Source organism: Hylaeus volcanicus, chromosome 3 (assembly GCF_026283585.1).
Source record: "Hylaeus volcanicus isolate JK05 chromosome 3, UHH_iyHylVolc1.0_haploid, whole genome shotgun sequence".
Lineage (NCBI taxonomy): Eukaryota > Metazoa > Arthropoda > Insecta > Hymenoptera > Colletidae > Hylaeus > Hylaeus volcanicus.
The window spans coordinates 8,461,487-8,489,073 of NC_071978.1; the positions used below are offsets into that span (position 1 = coordinate 8,461,487).

Consider the following 27,587-nt stretch of genomic DNA (forward strand, 5'->3'; position numbering starts at 1 on the left):
GGGTGTACAAATTAGGCAATAATGGAGCGAATATTCTCAACTTTAATGCCAGTTTGTACTAAATTATTTTCTGATCAATTAAGACACTCGTTCTTTTTAATAATTCCCTTCATGAAATTTAATTATTCAATTCGAAACTCGCGTTCCAAATTAGAAGTAATTCGATTAGCTTAATCCCACCCCTACTTGTTCCCATATGGTACCAACCAGCACCTCCTTATGTCCCCAGTACGGTGCTCGTCAACCCCAAAGGGTTAATACTGCAGCTGAGCATCGAATTATCGAACAAACGAATATTTGAACATCCAATTATCCAAACGATGTCATTTGTTTACTTCAAAGCGAATCGCAGCAAATGCTGCTTATAATAAAGGAGATTATATAATTAAATATGTGTAAAAATCAAGGACATTCAATGGAGTAATTATTTCATAACTATTGCGATACTGTAAAAGATAATATTTTTAATATACACGAAATAAACTCTGCTCAAGGAAGGAAGAAATAAGAATAATAATACAAATTTTAAAAATAGGTAGAGTAGGCAGTAAATTGGAACTCTAGAACCAAAGGGGGTGAACAGTGCACGTTTCTGTGAATAATTAACTCTAATTTGAAATTAATTGATAATAGCACCATTAAAATAACGATAAAATAACTCCAAAGGGAATATAATGGGAAAAGTACGTGAAGTGGGCAATAACTATTGGGATTCTGGAACTTAGAATGATTAAATGGAGCAGTAGGAGGATAGTAAATAGCCCTCGTGCCATTACACTCGTTATTGCTTTTCCTCAATGTTGTGAATTAATTCTGGTAAAGGAGGTGGAGGGACAAGAGGAACGGTAAGTAATGTGCCTGAACAAATTTGCTATTGCGTTTGCGAAAAATTCAAATCCTTGTGAAGTTTCAACAAACATAGAACGGTAAGTCAAAAGAATTTAAACTTTAGAATAAATTATTCTTTATTAGAAGTGTATTGTATACTGCAAAAAATCTCTATCAGTGGCGCAAGAAAGTTACATGTGAAAATAATTTTAAAAAGTGGAATACAAAAATAAAATAAGGAAATGTATCCTTTGTGAAAGGAAAATAATTAATTTTCTTATAAATGACCATTTTTAATGTTGAATATTTTAAATTAGCTCTACTAAATTTTAACTTCTATTTTAAAATGTATTAATAGAATAATTAATAATGTGCCATAATTGAGATTCATCGCTGTCTCGACCGAAATCAAGTTGAGTTAGATTGCTGTGCAATGGAGGCTTTAGGCAGCAAGCCAATCTTACAACTTTCTGATGTCCCCATTCAGCACCAATAAAGACGCAAGTTGTAACCACCGTGTTTCAGAAAAGAAACAAAAACGAACATATTCCCTTGACATCATGTCTGTTGCGCGTTGTTAACACGCTTGCGCACCGTTGTGTGTTCCCTTTTGCTTCTCCGTCTCCTTGCTATAGGCTCAGAATTTTTTCTAAACGCAACAGCGAGTGCGCTTTCCTGCTCTCTACTTACCTTCGCTCTTCCCCATCCACTGACCATATAGGAGGAAGAATAAAAATATCACTGTAAAAATAAAATAAAACTAAAAAAAAAATAACAATGCTATCCATTTCGAAGCTTTTACAAACCCTTCTGACGTAGCCGTGCGATTTGAGAAAAGTAAATCAAACGCTTAGGAAGAATGTGCATGTCGAGAAATTGGAAGGATTAAAAAACTGAATCGGAGGACGGATGAAGTTGTCAAATTTTTATGTTTGTTGATAAATTAAATATAGATCTTGAAGCATCTGTGTTTGACGATTAGTTTGGATAATTGAGGTTCTACTGTAGTCCGAAATTAAACGAAGGAGATTTGACATTTGAAATTGACGATGACGTGTGAAATTTGTCCAATTTTTAGTACACTGAAATGAAGTACATTGATGTACACTGAAATGAAATGAAAGAAACAAACTCAGATCCGAAAGAAACCAAGAAACTTGATCAGCAGTAAATACTACTTACCGTGGAATCATGCGATATCGAAGCAACAGAAGATCACAAGAAAGAGACACCAACGTAGATAATCATTAGGAAAGTAACGGATGGGGTGTGGGTGGTAGGAATGTTTTTTAGACGAAAAAGAACCGTAAAAGCCGTTGCATTCTGCACACCGAACACCGAGAAAATTTTGAATACGACTGCCAATCATCGACCAAGCCAGCCAATAGTGAAGAATAGGGCATTCACCAGAGAGACGATACAAAAACACCGAGTGTCTTTGAAAAGTGCTCTTGACGGAATGTTCATTCAAAAAACACGTCCCGCGTTCCTGGTGTAAGAAGTAAGAGGTAAAAGAAAAAGAAAAAAATAATGTACTGTCGTCGGACGCTCTAAAGAGGCAGCATTCAATTTTCGATTTACGACAACTCATCCCTTATCGGTTGAACGCTTCGCGGTGCTCCGTGAACCGCGGAGTGCTTTTCTTTCCCCAGGAATTCGTTGTCCCTTCGAGGGATTAAGCGGCGCTTTTCATTTCCAGGGACGTTAATCAGCTTTGTCTGCAAATATGTCACTCCGCTGGTGGCGGAGAATGCCCCTAACCCACGGGGTAAGCTCGTCTCCTTGCCGTTGAATCTTTTATACCGCCTTCCCCCCCCCCCCCTCTCCCCTTACAATGCTGTTTACGAAAATGAGGTCGCCTAGCTCAACGACATTCGTTAACGGCGTTCCTGTAAATAATGGATTCCGCTACACACCGACACGTCGTTCCTTTCAGCCGTAAAAAATTATCTGCCACTCTACGTGCACGTGGATATTATTTAACCGGAAGCAACTATCGACTGAAGGATAATATCGAGATATAACCATCTCTTTACGCTTGGCGGAAACCTTTCCTAGGTGAAATTCATTGCTTGTATTGTCAGTATTAAGAATAAACTAAATTATTTACTTTTTTTTTGCAATGTTTCAGCGAAAAGTTGTCTGGTCTTCTCAAGAAAAAGAGAAGAATTTCATGGAGTTTACTCTATAGTTTGTCAGTTTTACGACGAAGTATGTTAGAGGAAGGTTTTCAGTTCGAATTCTCGTGTATCAAACGATTTTCATAATAATTTACGTATTCGATATTCATTCAAGTATTTATAAACTATTTATATGACATATGTTTAAAAATATACAAATAAAACATGTATCTGTTAAATAATAAATTTAAAAATAATAGATATAAACATGATAAAAATAAAAGTAGCATATATGCACTATACATTACTTGTCGAAAGGATAAATAGATTCTAGTTACCAATGTAACGTATACATAGATGGCTGTTATGTCATACATAATGAGGGATTACTAGACATATGTATCATTTGTACATCTTTAAACAAAGATTGATATGAATAGATTCTAAATATAAAATATACGAATACACTCTGTAGACTAGTATCGAATGCTGCCTCTTCGATTTCACAGAAAATGTAAACGTACTTGTGAGATAATGCGTACTTGTGTCCCATTGTTAGTATTTATAGGATTTGTTATTAAAATACGAGTACCCCCTAATTAATAGCGACCATTTCGTCATATTAAATCCAAACGATGTTAGCTCTCTTCTAAAATCAATAGAAAACGTACGTTAGAAGTGGCAGAGGGTCGATAACTTTCCAACTCTGCTACACTTCCTCGCAGAAATGAATCGTCTCGTTCCTCACGCTATAATTGCCATTTACGTTTCACGAACGTTTAACGAGAAGCATTTCAATTATCGCACCGTTGGCTGTATGGCACACGCGTAACTCGTTTGATTACACCGGTTCCCTTGTCGTGTTCTTTGACAAAGGAAACAGCACCCTTCGTTTCACGTTGATCTAAAGCTAACGAAACAACAATCAATATCCAAGCCGTTTAATCAAACGAACCGTGTCATTGCCCTTAATTATTTGACATCGTGAACTTGATTGTGTTGCGTCATCAGTAGTAATACTCGATCATTCCAATCGATCGCTGAAGCCGTTACTATTTCTATACGAAATGTATGCCACTGATTGGAAGTAATTATAACAGAAAAATTCTCGTCAATAATACTAGAAATAGTTACGTAATGTTTCGTTGGAACGAAATTTTTAAATTTTATTTCTATTATCAATTTCGAGAACAAAATCTGTGAGTATAACGGTCAAGTGAAATTTGATTTTTAAACTATCAACAAATATGAATAGCTTAACTCTTTAAGAATAGATTTTTTAAACAAGTGTTATTTTCCATGTCGAACAGATGGAACAAAATGAATTATTTATAGATATTTTTAATCGTGATTCTAGTTCTGCATACAAACGAATTCTGTAACTAATAAATTAAAAAATTATTTCAATGTATTGTACATACAACCATCTCTAAAATAGCAAAGTATACGGTGACATATTTGCCACGCCCATTCTTAAAGGGTTGGGACCTAAAACATTTCTCACGTCTTTCATTTATCCAAATTGCTGTATATAGTACTGTACGCACACCACTATAATAATAACCATGTTCAATCAAGAACTGATAAAACAAAAGTTGTTCTTACGTCAAATATGCAGTTTCTAACCAGCAAAACTGAGTTAGTTCAAACAACTTTATTATTCTGGTCCTACGTATCCCCACATCGTGAATAATTAGTGACATGACTCTTCTACTGAACTACCCTAATTTACAAGCAAAAAACTCTACAAGTATAGTATCCAATAAGTGGAATTTCTTCTTAAAAAATAATTTAGCAACATAATAGTTATAACAATAAAAATTACTATTAGAATGGAAGTAACAGAACGGGACTTTAAAAGATTTTTAGAGTTGTGCTAGTAGAAAATTCACCAAAATGAATTAAATTATAATCGACAGATTAGAAGGTGACTAATAAGGAATAGGTAAAGCGAACAAAAGATGAAATCTTTACTCAACAATGCCACTATTATTACTTTATACTCTTACTGTATTTTCTATGTAAATATTATACTGTATTGCCTACAAATAAGATTACTAAAGAAAATTTTGTGGTTTTCACTATGTGTATATTTGAATAATTAGTTTAAGAAGTCTCTACTAGCGTTTTGGATTCACAAAAATTTTGTTGAAATTTAAGATCATCTGTTTACTGAGGAATGTCTTATTTATAAAAGTGATGATACGAGCGATAAAGAGAGTTATTGCTTCTGTAAAAATAGGGCAACGTATGTTCCCAAGTAACATGATATCGAAATTTCATTTATCAAGAACGAACCCTTGAAGACAAAATTCGCTTTATACTTTCTACTTATTTTCGTCCTAGAAATCACGTGTTTCGTGATTCTTGCAAATTATTATTATATTATTAAATATTATTATAACAAAATGTGCTAATGTAAATGTAACAATTTCTATGACGTATGTTAAATAAAACAATAAATAAAGATTTTCAAAAAATATGATGTAATTGGTTCAGTTGTATTTTTCATTGTAAGTGTTCTGCAAATATGTCTGTACCACTCCACGTCAAATCGAAATGGACAATTGCTTTCCTCGATCTAAAGCCAGCATATTTTACCGAATATCTATGGTAATAAAGAACAAACAAATATCTCGACAATTATTATTGTTTCAGTTACTTCGACAATGAATTTCCATAAAATTCGAATCTCTGAACTAGAACAGTATACAAGATATTAATGGGTCGACGAGGCACGGTTTCTCTCACAATATGCAAGCTCTATTTCAAGCTATAGTCGAGACAAAATCAACACCGCTCAAGGCATTTCCGTGACTATGAATCATACCAGCAGTGACTCCTTCATTTACTCCACGCTACCTAGCCTCCCTGTTCTAGAGACCAAGAGCGTGTGCCTGGAGGTTATGCGCGAAAAGACAAGAGTACGGTGAGGGTACACTCTAGGGTGGAAGTAAGCAGTGTGGTGGGGAGACCTCGTAAGTGGCCTTGATCGACCAGTTGATTTTGCTCAAACTTTAATACAGAAACTCCTCGATGAAAATCGCGAAATCGAGCTCGTTGCCTTTCATTGGGCAGACGAGTTTATTCAAGAAATCGACCTTTTTTATTTATACAGCGCGTCAGCAACGCCGATCGACGTATTGTTTGCTCTGAATAAATACGAGACAACAAAAAATTGTTATGTTTGTTTTCAATCTGTCTAAAGTGAGATCTATTTTTCGATTTTGATTGTTTGTATTTTCTACGGATTAAGTATGGAAAAATATCCTTTTACCAATAATAGATATTACTAAGTTGCATAATGCAAATAACGAGAAACACAAGTCAAATTTGTGTTTAATTAGCTGAAACTATAATTTTTTTTTAAATCTCTGGATAACCATGAAAATAAAATAATCGAATCTCGAGACTTTTATCGAGGTAACGTTTCAGGCTTTTAACGAAGGCCCTCTGTATCTTTCGCTGGCAGCCAGCTGGGAGCTAAACGAATACCCTTTTGGACCACCAAACAATCGGTGATTATGGCATCTTACGCGGCTTGACGTAGAGTGGCTCGTAGACACGGCCGGGGGAGGAAAGAACGGATGAAACTAGGCACGAAAAAAAGCATTGAAGAGAGCTAACGCCGTATCGTGTCCCCTCGAGAATGGATAGTATAGAGTACGTTCTGTGGAACGGCTGTACACGCAGAGAAAACATGAACGAATGAGAAAAAGGTTGGTGAGAACATACCGACGCCGTTTGCCTGCGACGACTGAAGTTGCACGGCGACGCTGAAGCCGCGTAGCTTCACCGGTGCGGAATTTTCCTTGCCCGCCAGGAGGGCGCATTGCGGCTTTAGATCACGATGAATTATGTCGTTCTCGTGGCAGTAGCGCAACGCCTCCAGGATCTGTCGCATGTAATGGCTGGAAAACGAAAGGGAGCGTTACACTCGGATACCAAGCGGGATGGAAAAGTTGTGAAACGGACGCGTATCGTTTTTCAACGCTTCGTGGAAGAAAAGTCTCGGAGTCTTGTTGCAGCGTAAGACGCGGCAGGAGTAACGCGGGGCCGTCGTATTGATTTCGCGTACTGATGTTTTTCAATTGAACGATTAAATGTTTCGTTGGGAGTAAAGTGAATGAAGCGAGCTTAGGTAATAAATAAGTAGTAATGAGTAAAATTGCATGTACCGTTCCTTGACTTTTGATATCTAGATGATATGACTTTTAAAAGAGCATCTTGTTGGGCACAAACTATACATTGTACTCTTTTAATCAAATTAAAAGTGTATTTCACATTTAAATTCTTAAAGAACGAATCATCTGTGTCCCACAGTCATATAAATAAGTGACTTAATAACAGTGCTACGAGAACCATGGTAATCGCTTTTTAACCGACTTCGAAAAGGAGGAGGTTATTAATATATTTAGTGGCACCACTATTAACTTCATCTCTTGTTGTCCTGTATAAATGTTTTTGTGAAAAATTGTGTAATTAAAGTGGTGCAATATAAATTCCGCGGGAACAGTTATTTCGGAGCTTGCATTGGAAAATGTTTTATAAAATAAATAAAACTGCCACCGTATTTATCCTAGATATTACTTTCGTTCCATGACATAGAAAAATAATGAATAATTTAATATTTTTAATTTTGTAATATACTAAAAGTTACAGAATTTCCATGAAATAGTATGCACTATTTAATATACACAACATTGTAAATACTATATTTATAATTACTCCTATTTTTGTATGGCATAAATATGCTGATTTACATGCTTCTGTATTGCTCCATTTAATATTGCACATGTATACGCAAAAGCAATGAACGAGAAACACTGCCTTATCAGAATGAACGTTCCCACCCGATTCACTCCTCTCGATTTTCTATGCCCTTCTCTCCATCCCTCCTGTTATTTGTGGAATTAATTGGTTTGCTCCACAGCCCGCGTTTCTCCTAAAATACACTTCATCCGCGAACTATTTCACGTTTATCAGTTCGAAAATCATCATTTGTAAAAGAACAACTCTCAATCTTCAAGAAACTGTATTATCGCACAAAGATTTTGAGCGCAAGTAATTTACGGATCTCTCGAACTGTAGTGTTCAATAATATATTTCGAGGAGGAGAAGATCGATTCCGAACACTTGGGTAACGCCCAATTGTAAGCTGTCCACGAAACTAGTAGATATGTTCGTACCCACTTATTCGAGTATTCTAAAAATGGACAAAATTTTATTCAAACGAAGATAGAAAACACCGTGTAGACATTTGTTTGTAACGTTTATTCTACTGAAAGGTTATTCGGAGAAAGTTTTGTAATTGTTCAACGTGAAATATAATTTAATTTTAGTAAGTAATATAAATTGTAATCAATAGATACCTGTAGTCTATAATAAAATAGATAAAAGTACATCGAAAGAGGAGACCTTTATAATTTCAGATAGTAATTAATATTAAATAAATAAGTATTCAAAGCTGTGTATCTTTTATTTATTATTCGTTATTTTATTTCGGATAAATGGGAAATAATGACAAGGATCGTATCGTCGATGAATAGAGACAAATGCTACGATTGATTCAATGTTTATAAATTATTCTTCCTGACCTTAATTCGATGTTTTAAGTACCCAATTTCAAATGCGAATAAATATATCCTAAAATATTCTGGTTTTTAAACACAAGACCAAAAAAGTCTGATCCGTTTCCGATCTGTTCGCTACAAGTGTTTCAGATAGCTGCGAGCAATGATCTAAACTTGCACCGACCATGAAGAGAGCAACACGCTTCACGGACAATTTTGGACATGACGTACGCTTAAGTTGTCCGTCATATGGTCGACTAATTTACTGCTATTCAACACGGGCGAATTTGTAAACAGGAGACGGAAATGTCTGTGAGGAAATGTCGCTTCCTTTCATAACCGCAGTAATTAGAGCAAACATGCGTACTGTTCATTGTAAATAGAACAATATGTAAAGACGTTGCTAGCCGTTGTCTATTTACAAACCAGCTATCATTCTCATTATTATTCCGGAATTTTAATAAAGACTCCCAATAATTAATAACACCTTTAAACAGTACAATGTTAACTATGACAATAAAAACAATAGGTTTAATGAAAATCAATGGAAAAAAAATTAAATTCATTACTTGAAAGAAATTACATAAAATAATAATATTCCATAACTATTTACACATAATGCACCGTCGTGGATAGGGAAGATCTACATAATGTACAAGAAAAAGTTGTCACCGACGACCTGGAAATATGCAAATTGTTAATTCCATGTTCTGAGGCAACAATAGTCATATTCAAAATGGAGACCGCTGGACCTTAGAATCTAGGTTAACGATTCTTTCGAAAGTTTGGAGAGCCGTGTCGTTTCAAAGTACACGTAGAATAGAAGAATGAAGTTCTGGTGCATGGAATAATTTTATACACACAATGCATACATTCTCTTACCTGGCAACCGCCTCACTGTACACGAATCCAGCAGTCGCTCTTCGGACAACCTCGAAGCATAAATCAGAGCCATCCATACTGGAACAGAAGCGTCGGCATTAACATACAATTTACAAAGTACAACGATTTACGCTAACATTCGAATAACAAAATCTCCATAATGAGATACGTCAGCAGACGTATGCAACACTTTCCGATTCGAAAACTGAGAATACGACGTATTTATTTCTCGATCGCGTTGTATATTAAGATTGAGACGATCAAATGTAAAAAGTATTGTTTACACGAATACAACTAAATAATCCATAATAGCACAAGCATAGTTTAACTGTTTCATTAATAAATGTCAATGAATGGTTTTAAATTTAGGATTGGATTCTTTAAGTTCTGAAATTGTTGTAAATTTAATACCATGTCTTCTTGTTAATAAGAATAATTCACAGTTTTATGTCAAAAATGTTCGACCTTTTCATGCTCAAGGAATTTCTTACACGAAAATAGGTAATAGAAATGATAGATATAAATTACATAAAAAATAATAAATGAACTAATGCAGAACTTATTAGATGTTTGCACCAGCAGACTCTAGTATTTTTGTTTTACAGGGTGTCCTTGAAGAATGGACACATAGAGAATAAGGAGTGGCCATAGTTATTTTATGGAAGAAAATTAACTGTAGATAGTGACATTTACTACATGTTCAGACTATAGGGACACCCTGTAGAGCTTATGTTCTGCTGACAGTGCTGACCCATGTAACGCTCTGTGCAATAGCCTAATACTCTTAGGCTCTTAGGGGACACTGTCCCAGAGCATGTAATAAATGCCTTACCTATCTATCTACCTATCGATATTTCAGAGATACTGTGCGGTTACCGGTTGGCACGAAGACGTGACATACAGAATAACTAAAATATATGTGATGGGGTAACTCGCCAGTGGCCTTGAGCAACCAGTTGATCTTGACCTAACTATAGCGCCATGTGCGATTTTACCACAGGAAACGAACAAATCGAACGTAATAAATTACTCGGTGCTTACAGATTCGTGTAGGAAATGAGAAAATCAACAAAAAGTGACTTATTCAACTTTCACTCGATATAGTTTCCTTAGCGAATTGACAATAATACGCGCCCGTGTTGTCATTCGAGAAATTAATGTTTTCCAACTCAACGACTCGCATGGATGATTAAGTAACCAGCAACGATTGTAAAGTGACTCAATGCTGCAGAACGTTCAGTGAACTGCTTATAATTGAATCGAGGATAATTGAATCGAAGATAATTAAATACATTCACAGCGAAGCGAAATTTGTATTCAGGAAGTGGCTGCAATGATCGAGATAGGCAATCTGTACTATGTACATAAACACCTAATTCACTACCTAATTCAATGTACCATAACTATATTAAATTCACGAATTTACCAATATAATTTCATAGACACGATTCAGATACCCTATGATTTCAGAGAAGGTAAAAATATAGATAGCGATTCGAACTGTTATTGGGTGCACAATTATCAGTGCTAAATATTTTCTTTTCATCATTGAGAACTAGGAAACCCAAGTACCAAAATGCCCATAATGAAAGCGATTAGAAATCATGGAATGGCATTGTTGACTAGTAAAATAAAATACATTCGATTTGTTTAAACTTCTAAAATGAATGAACTCCTTTAATATCCGTATGAAATTCCTGTGACGTAAACTTTCACGGGCGGTATGGCAGTTCAAGAATCTGAAATTGTTCATCATACGTGTGTACCGGATGTTATCATCTACAGATACTGCCTGCTTCCAGATTTATGTCAGTCAAAACACGCGACTGATTCACACTGTACCGCAGGATTACTTTGCAGACACCAGACGTCCATTTACGTAAACAAAAGTGACGAAAAACTTCTAAAAATAGGGGACGTGTTAATGAATTAAATATAGTAAATCAAATTTCTTTTGCGCATTGCGCGTTTGTAGTGAAACGTGTGTGACTGAAAGTGTATTCTTTTCGCACACTCCTTTAATTTATTTACAATTTGGAATACTTCAATTATCTGTATACTACGAAGATAAAAAGTATGTTTTAACCTGCTCTTAAATGACATTCTACATTAATTTAAATAAAATGATAAAATCAATGCTTGTTTCGTTAATATTCGTGACACCTTAAGAATTTTATGTCGCTATATTGTGAATATTAATATCTCTGTCTTATTTCAGAATAGATACATCTGAAAACACTTCATTGAAATTAAGTCTAAAGTGTGCAGTCCTTTTCTAGCTGTTCCAACATCATTTAACGAAGGATCAGCTGCCGGTTCGTCTTTCCTTTCCACTTTCATTCCTTTTACTGTCTCGGCTACAACCATACTATTCCTATTTCGCTATTTCGAAAGTTTACTCTACTCTTCTTCGCGTGAAATGAAACGTTTCAAACGTTCAAAGACCGAACGAACATCTTACACTAAATTACGCGAATTTCTCTGAAATACTTGGATTTACTTGTGTTGACAAATAACTGAGACGATACTCGATTCGTAATGAAAAATAAAACATCAGGGTCTGAGAGTCATAGTGCTACAAATAAAACATAAAATAAAAAGAAGTGAGCTCAAACTTTTATTTTTATTTATTTATAATCATTATGACTCTCAACCCCTCATAAGTGGAGTGAACTTTTTTGAATTGACGTGTGTAGCATGATATTTTTAAATTAATTATTATATTTCCAGCAATATTTATTTACAAATGTGTTGAATACTTGTGGTACTATGGAATGATACTTCTCATTGCGTTTTATAGTGTTTGTAAATTTATGGAAAATTTTTAAAAACGGATCAGAAAGGGTTGGTATGTTCGTTTCGAATTTCACGCAAGTCTCAGTGGCCTGTAAAGTGAAATAAATTAACTTGATATCGCTATACTTACTATTCGAATACCATGTACAGCATACCCTCCGAACTGTAGGTCTCGAGCAACTCTACAATGTGGGGATGTTTCAACATGTGGCATATTGTGGCCTCGCGCTTCAAATCTGCAGCAATCGTATGGTTATGAAGCTTTATTTCTGTTGTAACAGTGGCTCGTACATTTTTAAACAGAATTTATGAGAAGCTATAACATGAGCAATGAAGTCGCAGACGATAAGAATCCAAGATACGAAATATTAGACATCTTTATGTTCTGAGCAAAATATTTATTTTAAAATCCGGTCATTGTCACTGATTTCGTCTACTGATTCATATATCAATATAAGTGTGTTTTAATCCTCCCCATTACTGTCAGAAATATTTCAAACAAAATGGTATAAGCTAATTTTAAATAAAATCTACGAGAAAATGTGGAATACATTGAATTTCAAATTTATCAGATTTAATATTAAATGGAAGTCCTACGTCGACGATTGGAATTTGTCGTGTCCACACACATGGAAAGATTAAATGAACTGAACTGGTGCACGTGAAATAAGCACGAATACAAAAATATGTCACACGAATTTCCTCGAAGCAGACAATCACGGAATTTTATCAATTTTATGACGTACGAGCACTTTTTGAAATTACGTTCCAACAATGACGCATTTTCATAGTATTATTAACCCTTAACGCGACGCATCTCCTTTTGATTTATTAATAGAAAAATGCATCTCTTAGACGCCTAGGTATGTAAAATGCAATATTTATTATTAGACATGCAAAAATACACACTACACACAGTGCACGCCTACGAAGTAGTCTGACAATAATTTTTTCACTATAAGAAAACGGCATACTACTTCTCGAAAAACTTAATATACCGGAATTCACATTGCTAATTGTCTTTGTCTTTCTAAATTTGTTCATGAAATGCAATCGCAGCCATACTTTTACATACGAATATTTTATTTTAGTTGTCTGAATGTAAAGAATAACAATAAAATGTACGAAATATAAATGCAAGGTCGATTTATAATTTATAATAATAATGACACGTAGGGAAAGTACTTGACACTAAAAGTTATTTACCCATAAAGGTTGGGGTTGCACGAACTGAAGCATGTCTAATAAATCATTTTTTTAATTTTGCAATTTTTTCATTTTTTATGGTAGTTAAACACCACTTATAGTTATTTTTATTGTACAATCAAGACGCTTTTAGTTAAATGAAAAACCAAGAAGAGCACACAACAAGAGTTTAAATAATTGGATAATATACAATTCTGAAAGTTCAACACAATCCACTGTTGAGAATAGAAAATTGTAGACAAGATCTTTGCAATTTAGATTTAAATTTTAGCAATACACATGGATAGACAATATTTATTTTAATTTTTATTTCTTTATTTCTATATAATTTTTATTTCTGTTACTAATTTATTGCAGTTTCTAATTTTACATTATACTCTGAAATAATATTCTTCACATATTTCTACATTTAGCGTAGACTGGTTTTATATCTATAGATATATTTTATGGGTTAAAATGCGTAGGCGATAAGGGTGGATGATTCCAGCATCAGCGACAAACGTTATAAAAAAATAGAAAATTAAAATGCTTACTACTAGTACGCACAGAACTTTTAGCAAAGTCTATTAAAATTTGGACTATTAAAATGTATTGGATATCAATAATAATATTGAGCAAAAAATACTTTCAACGGTCTTACATCTATATAATTCTCTACAGTAAATCACAGTATTCATATCGACAACAATATATTGTTAGGAAACTAATATTATCTTCTTCTTATCATCAACAAGCTTTCCCTTCATCTGACAATGCTACAAGACAAGAAAAATAATCATCACATTATTATTGTAGTTACTAAAACAAACTTTCCCAATTCGAACATCTCATTTTCAAACACCTCTTCCCACAAATTAAACACATGCAACAAGGAAGCCCAATTTTCCCAGTAAGCTGTAACAGCGATCCAAGTTAGTTGAACGTAAGAGGTACATCAATCGATTATATTAAGCCTCAAGAAACTTCTGTAGACGCACTAAGCCTTCACACGTACTCCAATTTATATTGGGTCGAACGAAACGTCCGTGTCGATTTCCAGGTTGAACGAAAAGGTGATTTTTAAATTTAGAAATAATTCTCTTCAGCAACGTGTGCCCCACTTTTATCGATGACCTTTCGTCATCTTTGACGCTACTTTATATTTCAATCTTTGTAGAACTTTCCACTTTGCTGGAAGAAAAGCTGCCGAAGATGGGTTTCGCAAGCTTTCAGGTAAATGAAGTTCCTGCCGTTAAGAGAATTTCACGGGGACCAGAATAAATGGTAATCGAAAGGTACTAGGTCTGGTGGATATGGGACATCGCAGTTAAGAGTGAATTTTTAAGTTACCAAAGATATATCAGCTCTTGCGCTATCCTGGTGAACGAAATGGAACGTTATGGCTTTCCGATTGGCCAATTTTAGGTCCTTCTAGTCAATTGTTGTCTTCAAGCGGTCCAGTTGGGAATAGTACCACCAAGTTTAAGTAACTAATTTTATTGTATTTTTTTTGTTAGGGACGAAGTTGTTAATACTATATCTTTTTGTAGACATTTAATTTAATTAACTAAATTCCTTTTCTTGAAAATATTGTTTGTTAATCGTTGGATTTCGTTCCATTTATTTATTTATTTTTTTATTTCTTTATAGTACTTTTCGTTCAACCCAATCAAGATTAAATCTCATCACCGACTAATATAAACAGAATTCCATATACTTCATACGTCACCGAACGTCCTCGATAACAACTGTAGAATTCACAGTAAATCCTCGAATTACAGGATTATACCGATCATCATGTCCATGCGTGTGTATATCGAGTGCATTATGCTAGAAGTGACTTCAACCAGTCCATAAGCTTATTATGCTCATCTAGTACGATGTTAGTTTCCATTAGAGAAGTGTAACTTTGGTAAATTTAACAAAAATTTCATTCTTCTAATTTACATAAAAGAAAATAATAAATATATTAAAATAAATTCTCTGAAATGCTTTTTCAATTCGTGAAACACTCTCTTTATCAAAAATTGAGTGGAATAGCTTTCTGGTATGATACCGTGTGCTTCGAGGACTCCCCATGTCCATTTTCGAAGCCCCTAGGTATGCCAGATTAAGATCCACGGAATACATTGGCGACAACGAAACCAATTCCCATTGAAGCGCACAATGAGCAGCTCGAAGGCTTGTAAGTACGCGTACGTCGTAAAAGAGAATATGGGAACACGGGAGCAAGACACAGGGAATGTGCTATATGCTTCGCAGCGGGCGGCGGAAATTAATGGCGGAACACACCGAGGTGTACGAGGAATTCTGGCTCCCCTTGGGACTCACCGTTTGTACTTAGACCAGGACTGGAGGTGAACTTTGCAACGTCGACTATTTTTACGGCGAACGTCTGCCCCGTCTGCCGATGAATGCATTTCCGAACAACACTGAATGGTCCCCTGAAACAAAACGGAAAGAAACGGGCTGACAAAATAATCACGCGAGTCACCACTGTTCGCATCATTCATGCCCCATTATGTCAGCCATAAACGCGATAGCTGGCTTAGCTCGGAAAGCCGGCGACTGAGCCCTATTAAACCCGATAACGGGCTGGGTAATTCGTCGAACGTTGATCACGCGCGCATTCATCGAATTCGTGACAACCAGCAATGCAACAAATGATCTCTGCGGTCATCGATCGGCCACGCATGCTCCCGATTCGATCCAACTGATTTACGAGATAGTTGGACGATGAAAATTTATAATGGGGAGAATCGGGCTGATATTGGTCGGGTGACGAGTACCGAGGGAATTGGGGATGGACGAAAGGCACGGGAGCGTGAAGAAGGTAGAAGTGCGGAGGTTAAATTATATTGACCACGGTGTGTAATGCGAATAGTGTGATGCGAAATATAAAATCGCGGAAGTCTATGTGTTACTGAAGGTCGATGGTCGAAGGAAAGCTGATATCTTCATTGATATTAAAAAAGCATCCTGTATTTTTTAACGTGTTAACAGATTCACTGTTCACTTCTCCTTTGAAAACGCTTTGAAGTCAAATTAAAGTCTGATGTACCTGTTAATGATCAGATTGGTCTTCTTGAACAACATTCTGATACATTATACCGCGCAGGTCAGTAGGGCAAAAGGGTTGGCGATGACACAATAAAGTCGCGAAAACGAACTCAAGGTGGGTCCTTCTAGATAGTTAATCGAATATACTTTGATGCTTTATAGTGCATCTATCGTTACATGGAAAATCAAAGGCATTTAACGTTACACGTTATAGAAAGTGAGAAATTTTCAGGAATAGAAGTGGCCTTCTGAAACCTTTAGGGTAATTATAAATAATCTAATTCAGTCAAGCTAATGAAAATTATTTCTAACACCATATAGTCTCATAACCTGAACTAGAATTGCTCATAATTGATTTAAATTAATATGCTATTGTTTTCTTTTGTTTTCTATTGTTTGCAGAAAAATTCATTATTATTCAATTATAAATTATGCATTAACATTAATATATTTCTATTGCAAAATGTTAGTCAATCATCACGACAATTTGTGTTTTTAAACTACAGATAAAACTACACATACGTATTTTCTGAAATTTTGATTTTTGCATTATAATGTGATATTGGCATATTTGGAACTGTATTGCCAATCTTGTCAAAATCTCGTCGAAATCGAGATCGAGATCATATATTCTAAATTATTGAAAATTCAAGATCAAGATCGAGATCGTAGAAATCTCGTCTCGTCTCGTCTCGTCTCGCGCACATCACTACGTATAGGTGGTCAAAGAGTTTTTTCTACAGCTGACGAGATAAGATGACAAGTAAATGGGTTTTGCCTAACATACATCGGTAGATCTTCCGACGCTATCAACATCCTTCGTCGTCTAATGCCATCTAAGAAGATATGAAGAATTAATTCGATCACAGGGATTTTGTATGCCTATTTATTACTTATTTCCATAAACGAAAGATTCTTTAAGGCAGCACGAGTACTTAATCACGCTACAAAGGGACTAGAAGGATAGTCTCGAGAATTCATGCATACACAAAGTTCTTGCACAGCTCAAAGCCTTTACTCTTTTGCCTTCTTTCCTCGATGCTGAACGAATTATGGAAAACGACGTTTGCTGTCTTTTTCGGTGTTAAAAGGTCTTTCATGAGACAACCTATAACCTCGAGAAGAGTCGGTAAGGCGGGTTGCTCGCCAACATGGCCTACTTCTTAAAAGAAAATATCGACAGCTCGTTGCTGTATGCTTTTAAAAATGGTAAATTACTCGAGGATATCCTCAGTCTTGCTATCATCGTAATTCTATTTCGAATTTCAGAATGTAATATCATATGTTCAATTATAAAATTCAAAACACCCTCGTATCTGTATGAAAGATCAAATTAAACAGCAATGTCTTTTGTTTGAAATATTTTTCATAGAACGAACAGTTTACGAGTTATTTAAGGCCGACAAGTTAGGTGAATCACCCTGTATGTCACCCTTGATGTCAAACAACTTTTGTTTAACTAATTTTTTCACACTACGACAAGCTTACAAGTATTTTAATGTCACCTACTTATACGAATCATTATACTGTTCTTTGTAAACATAGTTTCACTACCCCATTTAACTATACCTAGGGTGTTAAGTGATCGATATAAAATTTCAAAGTCTAAATCGAAGTAATTTTCTACGTAGTCAAATCTTTCCCAAAGAATTCAGTGATAACCATTAGTGACGCTGTTACACAAACCCTTAAGCATTAGGATTCTATAGTTTAAAGCCTGGGAGTCTGGAGAGGAGAGATAGGATCAAGTTCAAGTAGGTTAGACTCGAACCTTCGAATCCTTCAGTACTTTCCGAAGTGTGTATTTATAGGTACTCCGAAGCTAGACAGAATCAAATCTCTCAGAAGTGGTAGCACTGGAACACTGAAAGTCACAAGAGGTAGTCAAGAAGTACTTCACTGGAGTTCTCCAGTCGAGACCGAAGATTATAATATGTAGCTGTAGATAGTTCATCATCGCTGCAACATGTGCAAGCTGTCAAGTATACGCCTAGTTTTCAATTTTATGAAAAAATGCGATTATCTTTGTACATGCCCGAAAAGAAAATATTTTCGAAGGAAATGTTATTAATAAAGGACGATGCTGATTCGTAAGCATTGCCTGATCAGGAAACCGCGTTTAAATTATAAACTCCCTTTCCCTGTTACCTACACGTAACCTCATCCTTGCTTGGAAGAAAAAGTAGAAGGTTTGGGTAGTGTCAAGCTGGTGTCTTAAAAGCAGTATGATTTTAACACTTGAGACACGCAGACTTCAACTGTGGCAACCAAAGCAATCTAAGTATTTCTTGTTCTTTCTGCGACTGCTCGTTGTGAACATTCTCAGCATTCATTCTTGGAATTTTTTTACTAGAACTTTACATTTCGATATTTTTAGGACTTCCTTCTTTCAACTATTAAGTATGAAGCGTTTCCGCGATGGTCTGTATCTAAAAGATAGAAAAAATCATGTCTTGGTCTCAAGACAACCAAGATAAACTTCATCATCTTCCCTCGCTAAGTCACCTAAATGAAATATCATAAAACCATTACGAGGACGTTTAGAAAATAAATTTAGAAGCAGATCTCCTTATCCAACATCAATTTACGCTTCTTATCCTATTCTTCTATCAAAACGCTTCACAAATGCTTTAAATACTATTGAATAGAAGCTGTATTAAAGATAAATAATGTATATGTACTTGGGCAGACAAAAAGCTTCAGGATCGTTATCATACACTTTCAATTACTATTTATAGGTGTTATTCATTAGTTCAATGGTTGCATTTGTCATCTGCTAAATAATCGTTTCGACGAAGTTCGTGGGACCCGACAGAGGTGCTTTCTTTGTTGAAAACTCGCCAGCGTAAGAAATACCGCGTTTACTGTTCCGTTTTCTTTACGTGTCGAAGAAAAACGAAACCACGAAGGTGCGAGAAAAACTTTCCTACGTGTGCGTTGCCAGGGCGAATACGAGCCACCCAAGGAAAACTTCAACACCAATGGAAACTTCCATGCCATTGTGTGAAACGATCGGCACATTTTACAAATTTAATATTTCTCCACATGTTCCCGTGCTCTAAGCTTATTTTAACTCGCTGTATGTCGTCGGTATGAAAGATGAAGCCTAGAAAAGAACTTTCCTTGCGATAATATTACAAATTTCAATGACTATTTAAACTTGAAAGATGGTAACAATCGTAATTAATGCTTTTCAAATTGAAGGACTTTGATTGTGCAACACACAATGATGTTCTCGCAAAACGACAGAGATAAATATCGTACACAAGAGTAGTTGCAAAGAGAACGATGAACCTGATGTAATTAGATATCACGAATTTACCTGCGAATGCGGAAACGGCATCCGGTGACAGAATGCTACGTTAATGTTGTTTTGTGTCGACATTAGTCTAGGAAACAGGAGAAATAGGAAATTGAACGTGATAAATGGAATTATTAGAGAAACTCGGGAATAAACAACGCCATCGACACACACCCACCCGATTTTCGGGATACGTTTAAGCTGGTAACATAATGCCCCTAGCTCTAGTAGAGGATTATCTTCTTAAAACTTCTTGATAGCTGTTGCAAATATGTCCGATAGGTATTCTCTACCAATTGACAAACTCAGAATTACATGTTATGGTCAAATGTTAAATTTCTAAAACTTAATTAATCAAATAGGACGATAATTTAAGGAGATCCTTCTGTCTAATATTAATATTTCATAGTCACATTTAAAAATAATCAGGCTTATGTTTCACACGAACATTTGAAATAATAATACAATTTCAGTTTATAATCAGTGCTAAGACTATTTAGACTATGCAGAAGGAAATATAAAACCTGATATTAAATGTCTGACTGAATACCAGTTCCAGGCTTTCAACGAAATTGTATTGAAAGACTTAACGAAACGCTCGAATTGTGAATCGAATGGTACGAATGCCACGCGTACAAACAGAAGAACTTGTCGTGGAAATTTCTTAGAAAATTAAGAGAAACCTCCCAGTCACATCGGTCCGCCGAGCGTCGCGGTCGGGAAGTTTCCTAAGTCCCTAGGCTCTCCAGTCACATTTGAGCAAAAACTTTCCCCTAGAAACACGAAAGAAGCAAACTTTCATGGCAAAAAGAGTAAAAGTGGGTTCAACTCAGATCCATTAAGTAAATTACGGAAACCATATTTGGCCGCTTGTACCTAGCAAGGGTACTGCTGAACAGACCACTCGAGCGTACCTCGAGCACGTCGCTTTATTTATTCCACCTACTGTGAATCTGGAATATTTTCCTGGGAAAGTTGGCTGAATTCTCCAATCTTGGCGAAATCTTCTTTAAAACGTGCCATAAACCATGGATGCGACGATGACTATCTCGCAAATAACCCAATCCTTCTCGGCATCTATACAAATTCAAACACGTAATATAATATACTCAGTGCTTTCTACGAAGATCATTCGTCCTATCTTGGAATAATTATAAACAACACACTGACGATATGAGCGGTTTAAGAGGCTCCTCTATTTTTGTGAGTTAAAAAATAGATCTTTTTGCAATTCCAGTCAGAAGAAATTTTCACGGTAATTAACATGACAATAAGGGACATCGCGAAATCGTAAATCTAATGCAATAAGTTTAGCATTTAGTGTAGATTGACAAGACGTATTCCTGTTCCGAGCGCAAAGGCTGCCACGAGGCAGACATATACTCGAGAACAGTGAAGCGAGGAAGTTTGATCCACTCAAACTCAGACGTGACACTAAGATCGACTCGATGAAATCATATTACCCTACCTGTCATCAAACACGATCTTCTCAGAGGTGAGTAGATGCCCTGTTGTATTCGACGTTCGGATACATTGAACAAACTTGGAACTCCGAACTACCCTCGTCTCGGTAATGAGTTCTCCGTATAAACAAACTAGGAAAGTAACGGTACATTTATTTCGACTTCGTTTGAGTATTAATTATCATTATTTTTCATTCCATTAAGAAAGTAATTGTTTTAGCAAGCACGTGTTCCATTGTTTCATATCATAAGATCCACATCTAATCAGCTGGTTATTTCAATCTACTACGTGGAATAACAAAGTGAATTATATATCTGAAAAAAAAGATAACTAATATAATATTTATTTTGATCAAAAATAGGTAATGCTTGGAGGAAGCAGAATATCATTCAAACATTTTTAGAAACTGAGACTGTTCTCAATAAAATAACTAAAAAAACTATAACCCACAAAGCTGACACGAGTGACGACCTGCCAAGAGCAATTCGCAATTATGGATTTAACATAAGACAACTCGAATGAGAAAGAGAATCAGCATCTCCAAACTAATACGGAATTTTCATCTGCATATATTTTATCCTGTTCATACTACGTTTCGTTAGAAGATTCGTTGCTGAAACTTTAAAGAATTCGTTAAGTTACTGATTATAAGAATTAAAACTATTGTACCGTCACTCTTTACTACTAATATTATCAGTTTAATCCTACAATTGAATTAAGTTCCAAGTGGCAATCGAATAGGTAAAACTGAACGCTTAAAAGAAATAACGTGACGCCGTATTCAATTACATTCTTGTTATCATTGTCAAGTACTAATTGTAAGATGACAAACATTGATGCGATACGTATTGAGGCTGACTAATATAAATGCCAAGATACAGCAGAGATACAGTTAGTTTCACGATGACAACCATGCTTTCACTTCTATTGTTCTATATATATCTTTCCCTGCCGACAGCATACTCTGGTAAGTTCCATTACTTTTAAATTAAGACAATAATAAGTCAAATTAGTCGCGATAATTACTAATTGTAATTAGTTTCTCAGCGTCTTGTGCAGTGTCCATAAAATATGGTGAATTTGGAACTCTCCAACCACTGATCCTAACAGAAGATAGAGGTCGCTTTCTTTACCCTGAGAAAAATAATGGAAGTGTTCTGGAAATATCTAGTGGAAAGTCAATTTATTTGGCATGTCCTGGCGACAACAATTATATCAAAAACATGCCTGGTGTTAAAGAAGCAGAGGCCACTTGTATCAGCGGTAAAACCTTTAGCGTCAACATGAAAATTCGAGAATTTTCATCACTCACCTGTCTCATCAGCTCGAGTGCCACCACCAAGAGCATGCTGACGACTTGTCTGAACAAATATTCCGCCATGCAAATCGGTTTTCAGTTGCAACACGGATTCTTGCAGACTATAAAACTCTGTCACGATAAGGATACCTATGTGACTCATTACTCGATGTACAGTTTAACTAGGAAGCACGGCAATAGTCAGATTGGGTATCCCAGGTAAGTGTGGCTGAATTAATTCGTTAAATATTGACGTGTAGAATACTGAAGACCGTTTGCAAATAATTCATAGGAAATTGTGCGCTCAGAAAATGTACGTTTGTAAACTTTCAAAACTTTTAACAAACAAAATGAAAAATATATCAGTGTCATATCCTGTTGAGCAAGTAATGACGAATATAGCGATACAGCGGCAGATTATTTCAAAGTGCTTACCGATAAGAACGTTTGGATGAATTGTTGTAAATTTACACTAGCTTCGACCTCCTATCAAGGCTTAGATAAGAGGTACATAGTCCCTTTAAGGTTATAGGCACGTGCGTGTACGTTTCGTTTCACAGTTACTTCAAACTTAAAATAGATCAACGTAAGTTGGGGTTTTGGTTTGCTTTATACAAAGTAATTCATTCTTGATGAAGTTAGAATAATGGAAAAAAAATTTTATTTATAATGAAATTTCCCCAGGATAAAGTAGTGGAACATCTTCACAAACTGGAAGTATGTAACGGGTCAATATATATTAAGATTTTAGTTTATTAGCAATTCATCTTCCAAGAGGTTAGAATAGTTGTTAAAAATAATCCACACATCTCTACATGAAAAGAAATTCTTCTCCACGCTCTTGGATTGCAAGATCATCCAATAAGACTCACGTTCCTTGAAAACTATTACTGTACACTAAACGTTCGCTATTCCGCAGCTAAACAGTCCGAAAGAACACCGATAATGACACAATTTAAATGCTGCCGCGCTAAATTGATTACCATATGCTTCAGGCCACTTAAATGGAGGGACGAGAACTACTTCAGCGGACTGGATATGGGAAGACTCTACAATTGGAACGTGCAGATCAATGTAATTGGGAAAATACTACAATCCGACGATATCGCAAAGGCGAAAATCAACAAAGATCAATTTCTCTCACGAGGACACCTCACTGCCATGAGTGACTTCGTTTATGGCAGTCAAAAAACTGCCACCTTCTCCTATTTAAATGCGGCACCCCAATGGGTCAGCTTCAACGGTGGCAACTGGGCGATACTAGAAAGGGGAGTTCAAGATTTCGTCAGAAATCGTTTACTCGACCTGGAAGTTTACACGGGAGTTCATGGAGAAATGACAATGGCTGACAAACATGGACAACAACAGAAGATACACTTGGGTGAATTTAACACCAAGACGCCACTGATAGTTCCCAAATACTTTTGGAAAATCATCTACGACCCGCAGAAAAAATTGGGTACCGCGTTCGTGGGTCTGAACGATCCCTTTATATCTCTCAACGACAGCACTGTTTACTTATGCAAGGACAGAATAGAGTCGAAAATAAACTGGCTGAACTGGAAGCCAACTGACATTAAAAAAGGCGTCTCTTACGCGTGTCCTGTTAACAGCCTTCGCAAGCAAATCCCAACGATACCACAGTTCGATGTCGTCGGCGTATTAATATAAATATTCTGAACGGCATGGTCAAATTTCTAGAGAAGTATTTTTATACCTGCTGAGATTTATCGTAGATCAAAGATGCATACATTTTTGTACATTTAAGTTTTAACTTATTTTAAATATTGTACTGTTGTAGTAATCTCCACAATTGTGAACATATATTTAAAATTAAATTTTCCAATGCTGTAACATCATAAGAATATAACAAGAAATGGTCAACACTTTAAAAGGGTTAAAGTGATACGAGCTACTACAATTTTTCTTCCCTTTTAAGAAAGCAATTTCACTCACGGATAAAAGTGATTAAAAAAGAAATGCATATATCACCTTGCAATCATATTTCTTCGCAACACCGAGGTCTAATCAGTTCGTTATCTCCGTTTATCAGTCAAGGTTTCACGATGAATTATTTAAAAAAAAAAAAAGATAACAAATACAATGTTATATTTAGCCAAAGTTGGTAATGTTTGAGTGAAAGCAGCGCGATCGCTGGAAGGATGATTGCCGTATATTCGAATTTCATTAAAAAGTTTTTAGGAACTGGGACTGTTTACGATTAAAAAAACATTGTGACCCGCAAAGGAAATACAACTAACGTTCTGTCAGCAGCTACTCACAATTCTGACGTTAGCATAAGACAACTCGAACGAGAAAGTGGAATCAGCACCTCAAGCGTAATACGGGCTCCTCATTTGCATGAATTTCGCCCTTTTCATATTCCGTTTTCGCTGAGAGCATCGTAGCTGGGATTTCGAAGAATTCGTTACATTATTGACCACGAGGATTGAGATAATCTAAAAATGAAACGGTTTCCAGAAAATATTATTCGCCGACGTGACTGGTATTACAAATTAAAGATAAGTTAAGAGAGAACTTTTTTTTTAAGTTACGTACAATATTCTATGCCACGCCATTTGTGATACTAGTGGCTCGAAAAAAATAGTAGTTTTTAAAATGTCAAAAGTATCCTAATTCACGCCATAGCCGGAAGTGTTTTTTACATGTACGCAACATTTGAACTGACTCGACATACGGTTTTTGAGATATCGCGTTAAAATATTTGAAAAACAGTTATTTGAGAAAAACCTGTGAGAAAAGATCTATTTTCTAACTTAGAAGAAAAGTACGTCCTTCTTGTTAAAATAATTTATTGATTAAGGATGGTCGATGAATAAAGACTGTCCGAATGCTGTCGGTGAATTAGGACGTTGAATTAGTACTCGTTTCATTAATACTGCACCACTTAATTAGCCCAATTGGGGACCAAATGAGAACGGTTTCTGTAGGATTCACTGAGGAAATTTTGTGAGATTTACGCTGACATTTCGTATCAAAAAAAGGAACGGAAATCTTACAAAATAAATAGATTTTTTAAAGAATCATGAGTAGAAGATTTTTCTGACGAGATTTATGATTACCTCACTAAACTCTTTACGTTATATTTTCGTAAATATTATTGGTTTCATTTAAATATATGGATTTCTAGTGTCAGTAACTACATGTATTGCTAGATGATGGTTTCTAATTCGTGATACTTTGGCGATACGTGATACTTTAGTTCTAAGTGAGCACAAAAGAAATTATTTTGAAAATTTGTAGCTTTCTTCGTCATTAAAACATCAAACTAGATTAACTTATCAAATACTAAAGACAGAACGAGTATTTCCTTCTTTCGGTTGGTAAATCAATCATCTAACTATTGTTACAACAGTACTATGTCCATTCTTAGATGGAAGGTGATCCTTAATGAGACATAAATAGAAACAACGATATTTTCCCATCGCATCGTTTCATAGACAACGACTAATTGGGATCAACGACACTTAACTGTGCTTCTGGGAAGTATATCTAACATTACGTTATCTTCGTTAACAATTGGCTGAATGCCAAAGGGATGAGACACGAGCGTATTCAGTGCAACAGTAAATGACTGATCTCTAGAAAGTCTCATCGAATGATAGCAAGATACACTGTGTTACTACTATGGAGTAAATGCATAGATCTGTGCCCAGAATCTATTGATCTTCCGTACACAAATGTATCACAAAATCGAGAAGTATCTACTTCTATTCGTTAACACGTACAGCTGTATGCTTTTATATAATTTTAACTCCCTTTATCATCATATTTATCTTAATCTTTATCATCTGGTACAAATTTCATTAAAAAAATACAACTTGTGGAATTCCAAGAATCGATTATCACGTTGAATTCCGTTTTCCAGTATTGAGATAAATAATGTATAAGTATGCTCCGTTTCGAGAATCCGGTTACACTAACACGATAAAACGTTCATCGCTAACTGGTCTGCAATAAACGAGTGTCCACGATCAAGTTCAAGGACAAACTGCATCTGCGTAAATTTACTCTGACTTTTCCGAGAATATAACCGTTGCATATACGACCTTCCACGAGTGATTCACGAGGAGGATGAAAAGTAAGACAAGCATCCTAAAAGAAGTGCAGCACAACGCTTCCATCCCCTACATACGTGCCAGCATTAAGAGCCGTGGAATGGTATTTGCTGTGTTTCGTGGAGAGCTTCAACATTCGTTACGCGAAGATAGAGAAGGCCGTGAGCAAACCAGCAACACTTTTTCATCGATTTTTAAAGTAAATGTACTACTTTTTTTCTTTAATGGCGCGTTACCTAAGGAATCAGACTTTTACTTCATCTTTTATTGCAGTAGTTCCCAAATTTTTTACATGGCAGCCCCTTAAAGAAAGAGAAATACACTCGATGCGAATAGACGAAGGTCTGGTGTTGGCGACATAGATTTTGATTTCATCGGCAAATGCTATTGAGAATTTGAGGTTGTTTGTGTTGAGGTTGAAGAGATTGATTACTTCGCTGGGGTGTATGTTGAATAAAATAGGTGAGTTAACTGTTCCTTGTTGTAGGCCTTCTTCTATCTTGAACGTCTTTCTGGAGAGGTTAGGTATTAAACAATTTATTTGTGATCATGTCAATTATGACAGCAGTGAGCCATTTAGGAGATTTTTTCTGTGGATTTTATAAATCAGTCCATGGATCCATACGGAATCAAATGCTTTTTCCAGGTCTACAAGTGCTGCTCGTACTAGTCGGCCATTGTTGAGGTGATTGTTTACATTGGAAACAGTTTGTGTAGAGCGTGTGTGGATGGGTGTTTGTGTTTAAATCCGAACTGGTTGTCTGGAATGATTTGGTTTTCTCGTGGTGATTGATTGTTGCCATTATGGCTGAGTGTTGTTCTGGTATGGTTTCGTGGTGTTAGAGAAGGTTTCTCTACAAAAGATTTTCATTTTTAAATTCGTTAAGCCAGGTGAGTTGGCTTTGATTGTATTGTGGTGATTGATTGTTGCTATCGTGGCTGAATGTTATTCCGATATGGTTTCGTGGTGTTAGAGAAGGTTTCTCTACAAAGGATTTTCAT

At 35.7% G+C, this 27,587-nt stretch overlaps 2 protein-coding genes across 10 annotated transcripts in view; one reads left to right on the forward strand and one right to left on the reverse strand.

Moving 5' to 3' along the window:
• Nucleotides 1–27,587, reverse strand: part of LOC128873947 (peripheral plasma membrane protein CASK) — a 245,848-nt gene that overhangs the window by 214,434 nt on the left and 3,827 nt on the right. For all 9 annotated transcript variants that reach the window (XM_054118005.1, XM_054118006.1, XM_054118008.1 and 6 more), the window contains exons 2-5: nt 15,716–15,828; nt 12,330–12,435; nt 9,404–9,481; nt 6,684–6,859 (exon numbers count right to left, since the gene is read on the reverse strand). In XM_054118005.1, the coding sequence (XP_053973980.1) occupies nt 6,684–6,859; nt 9,404–9,481; nt 12,330–12,435; nt 15,716–15,828 (473 nt within the window). The remainder of the gene's footprint in view (nt 1–6,683; nt 6,860–9,403; nt 9,482–12,329; nt 12,436–15,715; nt 15,829–27,587) is intronic.
• LOC128873949 (uncharacterized) lies at nt 22,091–24,400 on the forward strand. Its single transcript, XM_054118016.1, has 3 exons — nt 22,091–22,176; nt 22,257–22,725; nt 23,502–24,400. The coding sequence occupies exons 1-3, from the start codon at nt 22,113–22,115 to the stop codon at nt 24,175–24,177; spliced, it is 1,209 nt and encodes a 402-aa protein (XP_053973991.1). The 5' UTR covers nt 22,091–22,112; the 3' UTR covers nt 24,178–24,400.

Excerpts from the sequence above, each read along its gene's own strand:
- LOC128873949 (XM_054118016.1), top strand. The coding sequence starts at position 22,113 with ATGACAACCATGCTTTCACTTCTATTGTTCTATATATATCTTTCCCTG. Across the intron at positions 22,177-22,256 it reads CCTGCCGACAGCATACTCTG|CGTCTTGTGCAGTGTCCATA; the intron begins GTAAGTTCCATT and ends TTAGTTTCTCAG. Across the intron at positions 22,726-23,501 it reads AGTCAGATTGGGTATCCCAG|GCCACTTAAATGGAGGGACG; the intron begins GTAAGTGTGGCT and ends CATATGCTTCAG.